Source organism: Coregonus clupeaformis, unplaced genomic scaffold (assembly GCF_020615455.1).
Source record: "Coregonus clupeaformis isolate EN_2021a unplaced genomic scaffold, ASM2061545v1 scaf0290, whole genome shotgun sequence".
Classification (NCBI taxonomy): Eukaryota; Metazoa; Chordata; class Actinopteri; order Salmoniformes; family Salmonidae; genus Coregonus; species Coregonus clupeaformis.
The window spans coordinates 437772-445129 of NW_025533745.1; the positions used below are offsets into that span (position 1 = coordinate 437772).

General features: G+C 43.3%; 1 protein-coding gene across 1 annotated transcript; it reads left to right on the forward strand.

Annotated features, from left to right (window-relative positions):
* The first annotated feature begins 2472 nt into the window (after nucleotides 1–2472).
* On the forward strand, nucleotides 2473–7118 carry LOC121542460 (lamin tail domain-containing protein 1-like). The gene is made up of 7 exons (XM_041851858.1): nucleotides 2473–2542; nucleotides 2983–3166; nucleotides 5136–5319; nucleotides 5504–5623; nucleotides 5852–6027; nucleotides 6155–6291; nucleotides 6462–7118. The coding sequence occupies exons 2-7, from the start codon at nucleotides 2994–2996 to the stop codon at nucleotides 6614–6616; spliced, it is 945 nt and encodes a 314-aa protein (XP_041707792.1). The 5' UTR covers nucleotides 2473–2542; nucleotides 2983–2993; the 3' UTR covers nucleotides 6617–7118.
* Nucleotides 7119–7358: the final 240 nt, after the last annotated feature.

The following is a 7358-nucleotide window of genomic DNA, read 5'->3' on the forward strand; positions in this document are numbered from 1 at the left end:
ACTTGAAGTTGTAATCACTGCCAAAGGTGCATTAACAAAGTACTGAGTATAGGGTCTGAATACTTATGTAAATGTCATACTTCCGTTTTATTTTTTTCTATACATTTGCAATTTTATTTTATTTTTTACTGTTTTTTCTTTGTCATTATGGGGTATTGTGTGTAGATTGATGAGGGGGGAAAACTATTTAATCAATTTTAGAATAAGGCTGTAACGTAACAAAATATGGAAAAAGTCGAGGGGTCTGAATACTTTCCGAATGCACTGTACATGCGGTCCATTTAAATTGACATGCTACCTCAATGCTGGATGACACTTGCATGCATGCACTGGTGTCTCTTGCTGCCATGGCTGCTGCTGCTCTAACTAGCTGTTACTCGCTATGCTGGCTGTTTTCTGATATCCCACCACCACCCCAGCCTCCACCTGTCTGGGTTCTGTGTTTCTTCATTCAGGGGATTTGGTACAGCATATTGTGCTCACTGCCTGTAGTTATTTGATCATCTTTATATGACGCTTTTCTCTGGCAGTGAGCTACCCTGAAGGAGCAGAGCCTAATGCCAAGACTATGCATTGTAATCTTTTCTAATAAATGGCTAAACGTACATGTGGTGTTTCCTTTCTGAATTAGGCCTTACTGATACACATTAAATCAAGTTGACGTACAGCATGAGAGAAGTGTTTGTCTTATCAAGGATATTTTTTAAATACTGTATCAGACCTATTTCAGTATATAGATGGAATATAATCTCTTCCACACAGGCAATGTGGAAGGTGTCCTGGGATACCCATGGTATTCGGCATTGGTCCCCAGGTAGGAAAGACTGGCTACATAACATATATACAGTGGGGAGAACAAGTATTTGATACACTGCCGATTTTGCAGGTTTTCCTACTTACAAAGCATGTAGAGGTCTGAAAATCACATTGAAAATCACATTGTATGATTTTTAAGTAATTAATTTGCATTTTATTGCATGACATAAGTATTTGATCACCAACCAACCAGTAAGAATTCCGACTCTCACAGACCTGTTAGTTTTTCTTTAAGAAGCCCTCCTGTTCTCCACTCATTACCTGTATTAACTGCACCTGTTTGAACTTGTTACCTGTATAAAAGACACCTGTCCACACACTCAATCAAACAGACTCCAACCTCTCCACAATGGCCAAGACCAGAGAGCTGTGTAAGGACATCAGGGATACAATTGTAGACCTGCACAAGGCTGGGATGGGCTACAGGACAATAGGCAAGCAGCTTGGTGAGAAGGCAACAATTATTGGCGCAAGTATTAGAAAATTGAAGAAGTTCAAGATGACGGTCAATCATCCTCGGTCTGGGGCTCCATGCAAGATCTCACCTCGTGGGGCATCAATGATCATGAGGAAGGTGAGGGATCAGCCCAGAACTACACGGCAGGACCTGGTCAATGACCTGATGAGAGCTGGGACCACAGTCTCAAAGAAAACCATTAGTAACACACTACGCCGTCATGGATTAAAATCCTGCAGCGCACGCAAGGTCCCCCTGCTCAAGCCAGCGCATGTCCAGGCCCGTCTGAAGTTTGCCAATGACCATCTGGATGATCCAGAGGAGGAATGGGAGAAGGTCATGTCGTCTGATGATACAAAAATAGAGCTTTTTGGTCTAAACTCCACTCGCCGTGTTTGGAGGAAGAAGAAGGATGAGTACAACCCCAAGAACACCATCCCAACCGTGAAGCATGGAGGTGGAAACATCATTCTTTGGGGATGCTTTTCTGCAAAGGGGACAGGACGACTGCACCGTATTGAGGGGAGGATGGATGGGGCCATGTATCGCGAGATCTTGGCCAACAACCTCCTTCCCTCAGTAAGAGCTTTGAAGATGGGTCGTGGCTGGGTCTTCCAGCATGACAACGACCGAAACACACAGCCAGGGCAACTAAGGAGTGGCTCCGTAAGAAGCATCTCAAGGTCCTGGAGTGGCCTAGCCAGTCTCCAGACCTGAACCCAATAGAAAATCTTTGGAGGGAGCTGAAACTCCGTATTTCCCAGCGACAGCCCCGAAACCTGAAGGATCTGGAGAAGGTCTGTATGGAGGAGTGGGCCAAAATCCCTGCTGCAGTGTGTGCAAACCTGGTCAAGACCTACAGGAAACATATGATCTCTGCAATTGCAAACAAAGGTTTCTGTACCAAATATTAAGTTCTGCTTTTCTGATGTATCAAATACTTATGTCATGCAATAAAATGCAAATGAATTACTTAAAAATCATACAATGTGATTTTCTGGATTTTTGTTTTAGATTCCGTCTCTCACAGTTGAAGTGTACCTATGATAAAAATTACAGACTTCTACATGCTTTGTAAGTAGGAAAACCTGCAAAATCGGCAGTGTATCAAATACTTGTTCTCCCCACTGTAAATGGATGTGCATTTGTATGTGTGTGTAAAGTTTAAGGTTTTCCACCTTGACCATCCCCAAAGACAGGGCAATGCGAAGAGACCTGCTACAGCTGCAGACATCTACTCCAGAAAACCGCATCAGGGAGCGGATAGCAGTATGTAATTCTGCATTTGAATATAAATATAGAGAGCACAGGCTAAAACATTCAGGCAACAAGTCAAGTACTGTCATATTATAACAAACGAATGGTTTAGTTTTTATGCATTGTTCTGCTGCTTTCAATACCTAAACCGAGTGTGTGTGAAAGATGTGAAAATTAGCACATGCTGGGGTGGTGTCTGTAGACCTAGTCGAGGCAGCTGCTCACCAGTAATCTTCATTCGGGGTGTGTCCAATCTGGACTCTGTTAGATGGACAGCCCATGCAGATGTTGGGATGTTCAATTCTGGAAAAAAAGTGATTGTCCACAAAAATAAAACAAAAAATGCTAACTCTCCTCTTCTTCATCAGGTGAAAGCCAGCCTAATAATGAGTTTCCACCATATTATTTTTACCTGTCAAGTCTTTTCCAATCAACTTCAAATGCCTTTGCAGGTAGGGACAAAATGGCTGCTCATGCCAGGCATCCTGTGTTGGCTGAGGCCAGTCGAGCCGGACGCACCACAGATATCTGGCACTCCCTGACTAAGGACCTGGTTGAGGAGAGCATTCCCTGCGGGACACAGGAAAGGAAGAGGAGGCCGTCCACAGCCAGGCAACACAGGCATGAATACTCCAGGTATGACCCTTGAACACAATCAGTAGGAAAGTGTCAAGTCATGCCAAGGTGACTGTGGTGCTGGCTTACTGTGATGATGATGGAGATGATGATGGTGATGATGGTAATGATGGAGATGATGATGGAGTTGATGATGGTGATGATGGAGGTGATGATGGAGATGATGATGGTGATGATGGAGATGATGATGAGATGATGATGGTGATGATGATGGAGATGATGATGGAGATGATGATGGAGTTGATGATGGAGGTGATGATGGAGATGATGATGATGATGATGATGATGATGATGATGGAGAGATGATGGTACAGTTGAAGTTTACATACACCTTAGCCAAATACATTTAAACTCAGTTTTTCACAATTCCTGACATTTAATCCTAGTAAAAATTGTCTTAGGTCAGTTAGGATCACCACTTTATTTTAAGAATGTGAAATGTCAGAATAATAGTAGAGAGAATGATTTATTTCAGCTTTTATTTCTTTCATCACATTCCCAGTGGGTCAGAAGTTTACATACACTCAATTAGTATTTGGTAGCATTGCCATTAAATTGTTTAACTTGGGTCAAACGTTTTGGGTAGCCTTCCACAAGCTTCCCACAATAAGTTGGGTGAATTTTGGCCCTTTCCTCATGACAGAGCTGGTGTAACTGAGTCAGGTTTGTAGGCCTCCTTGCTCGCACACGCTTTTTCAGTTCTGCCCACACATGTTCTATAGGATTGAGGTCAGGGCTTTGTGATGGCCACTCCAATACCTTGACTTTGTTGTCCTTAAGCCATTTTGCCACAACTTTGGAAGTATGCTTGGGGTCATTGTCCATTTGGAAGACCCATTTGCGACCAAGCTTCAACTTCCTGACTGATGTCTTGAGATGTTGCTTCAATGTATCCACATAATTTTCCTTCCTCATGATGCCATCTATTTTGTGAAGTGCACCAGTCCCTCCTGCAGCAAAGTACCCCCACAGCATGATGCTGCCACCCCCGTGCTTCACGGTTGGGATGGTGTTCTTCGGCTTGCAAGCCCCCATTTTTTCCTCCAAACATAACGATGGTCATTATGGCCAAACAGTTCTAATTTTGTTTCATCTGACCAGAAGACATTTCTCCAAAAAGTACGATCTTTGTCCCCATGTGCAGTTGCAAACCGTAGTCTGGCTTTTTTATGGCGGTTTTGGAGCAGTGGCTTCTTCCTTGCTGAGCGGCCTTTCAGGCTATGTCGATATAGGACTAGTTTTACTGTGGATATAGATAATTTTGTACCTGTTTCCTCCAGCATCTTCACAAGGTCCTTTGCTGTTGTTCTGGGATTGATTTCCACTTTTCGCACCAAAGTATGTTCATCTCTAGGAGACAGAACGCGTCTCCTTCCTGAGCGGTATGACGGCAGCGTGGTCCAATGGTATTTATACTTCCGTACTATTGTTTGTACAGATGAACATGGTACCTTAAGGCGTTTGGAAATTGCTCCCAAGGATGAAACAGACTTGTGGAGGTCTACAATTATTTTTCTGAGGTCTTGGCTGATTTCTTTTGATTTTCCCATGATGTCAAACAAAGAGACACTGGGTTTGAAGGTAGGCCTTGAAATACATCCACAGGTACACCTCCAATTGACTCAAATGATGTCAATTAGCCTATCAGAAGCTTCTAAAGCCATGACATCATTTTCTGAAATGTTCCAAGCTGTTTAAAGGCACAGTCAACTTAGTGTATGTAAACTTCTGACCCACTGGAATTGTGATACAGTGTATTATAAGTGAAATAATCTGTCTGTAAACAATTGTTGGAAAAATTACTTGTGTCATGCACAAAGTAGATGTCCTAACCGACTTGCCAAAACTATAGTTTGTTAAAAATAAAATTAAAATTTGTGGGGTGGTTGAAAAACGAGTTTTAATGACTCCAACCTAAGTGTATGTAAACTTCCGACTTCAACTGTATGTCTGCGGTGTTGTGCCATAGTGCCTCAGGCAGTGTGCGGATCACAGATGTCCAGCTGCAGGGTCTGTTAGTGAGGCTGGGGAACTCCTCCCAGAGACAGCAGGACATCGGGGGGTTCCGTCTCCAGCAAAACGTAGCGGGACGTCCCATCGCAGAGTTCCGCTTCCCTCCCAGAACACTCCTCCAGCCAGCTAGCTCTGTTACAGTAGGCCTACGATGACAACACAGACATTAACCCTTTGGTGAATATTGTTATAGATGTTCACCAAGGGGAACAAAAAAAGCGTCATTTAACAACTTAATCAATCATTCTAGGAGGTGGTTTATGCTATGACAGAGGTTTTGTGAAGTCGACTCAGTTTTGACCGTGATTTGTACTGTACTGTAAGGTTTGGTCTGAAGCGTCTGGAAGGAAGACACAGAGCCCAGGGGAATTCCTTTGGGCAGGGCTGGAGCACATCATGTTGGGACCAGAGTGCACCACAATCCTATGCAAAGACAATGGCCAAGTGAGAACACTGTGAGGGGTGAAGGATGATTGAGTGTTCTGCTCCTTTGGTTTGATAGACTGATAGTATATCATTGATCCAGGACTGCATTATTTGCCCCTTTATCGCATCATTCATCTAAAAAAGACATTTCCTACAAGTCTCTCTATATGCTATTACTTGTATGTTTGCATTGAATGTGCTGTATACATAACATGTGATGATCTGCATACTCTGGTGGGTGGCTAGGCCATAGCATGGTACACACCTGCACGCTGTACTGGGATAAAGCCACACCAGGCCTGGGCTGAGCCTGATGAGAAAGTGGAGAGCTGCAGAGAGGACACTTTGTCCTGTGAAGAGGCAAGCATCCCTGCTACAAAGATCAACTGCCCTGACAACACACCCTTTCTTCTGATTAAAAGGTCATCTTTGTATTCAAATGCAACATCAAGTCATGCTCTGTTGAGGTACCATTAGAACAATAATTGATTGAAGCATCACATAAAGTGATACTATTTCTTTAATGCTAGTGGTTTGATTTTCCTACAGGAAGAAGCATGTCTTTAGGGTATGCCACAGTCCATGGACCCAGAACCCTTCATCCATAACCCATCCTTTCTGCTCCCCCTGTGCTCTGCTAGACTTCCGGGCCCAGCCCCAGAGCAACCCTGCAAGGCCACACACCGGTACAGACCTCCATAGTTAAAGTCAGAACTCTTATTCCGTCATTGAATTGAATCACTTTTCTTTCCCTGATTCCTTAATTTAATTTAGAATGCGTGACACACTGAACTTGAGAGTTAAGTGTATCATAGTATGGTTCTCAAAGTCAAAGTGTGTGTACCATCACATGCAGCCGGTGTCCAGGCCAGAAGACATGCCACCCTACGTTCCCAGAGGACTGGAGTGGGGGGAGGGCCTGTTCGATCAGCAGTGGTATGTAGATATTACACATGCTATGTTCTTCTTGCTGCTGACACTGAACAATGTAACTGGTCATTTTGTGAATAGAGAAACTTTAGATGATTTAGTAGGGGACTATTCAAAGTCAGTGTTAGTAACATCCCACTGGACACAGACATCAATTCAATGTTTATTTCATTGAAATGACGTGGAAACAACGTTGATTCAACCAGTTCGTACCAAGTCGGATGACCATTACCCAGAGTACAGTAAACATATGGTTGCTTTGTGAGTTGTGTGTCAGCCCTGTGTAGGAGGCATGATGTTCCTTGGCCCTCAGCCCCCCTGCGCCTCCCCCCTCCAGCAGTACCGCACTGCAGCTACTCTACACAGCCACAACAGTGTTATCACTGCTTAGATGCATGAAAGTCAAGAGGTAGCTACTGCTGCATAGGCACATGACTGTCCAGGGACTATGGACATGAGACTCAAACCACCTTAGGCTAGCAGCAGAAACAGAGCCCCACTCTAATCTTCATCTGTCCTCCTACAGTTTCATTAGATCTATTTTACAGAAGATCCTCTGTACTGTCTGCTTTGGCATCTATTGGTTGCCTGTTTAAAAATAAAATACATTGAACATGGTAAAATGGTCACAAATGTTAACTTTATTCAATTGGATAAAATTAAATATCTATATATTTTTTTATAGGCAGGTAGCAAGTTGAGATGTATTTTATTTTCCAGATGCTTCTACATCTGCATTGCTTGCTCTTTGGGGTTTTAGGCTGGGTTTCTGTATAGCACTTTGTGACATCTGATGATGTAAAAAAAGGGCTTTATAAATACA

Excerpts from the sequence above, each read along its gene's own strand:
- LOC121542460 (XM_041851858.1), top strand. The coding sequence starts at position 2,994 with ATGGCTGCTCATGCCAGGCATCCTGTGTTGGCTGAGGCCAGTCGAGCC. Across the intron at positions 5,320-5,503 it reads AGCCAGCTAGCTCTGTTACA|GTTTGGTCTGAAGCGTCTGG; the intron begins GTAGGCCTACGA and ends CTGTACTGTAAG. Across the intron at positions 5,624-5,851 it reads TATGCAAAGACAATGGCCAA|GCCATAGCATGGTACACACC; the intron begins GTGAGAACACTG and ends GTGGGTGGCTAG.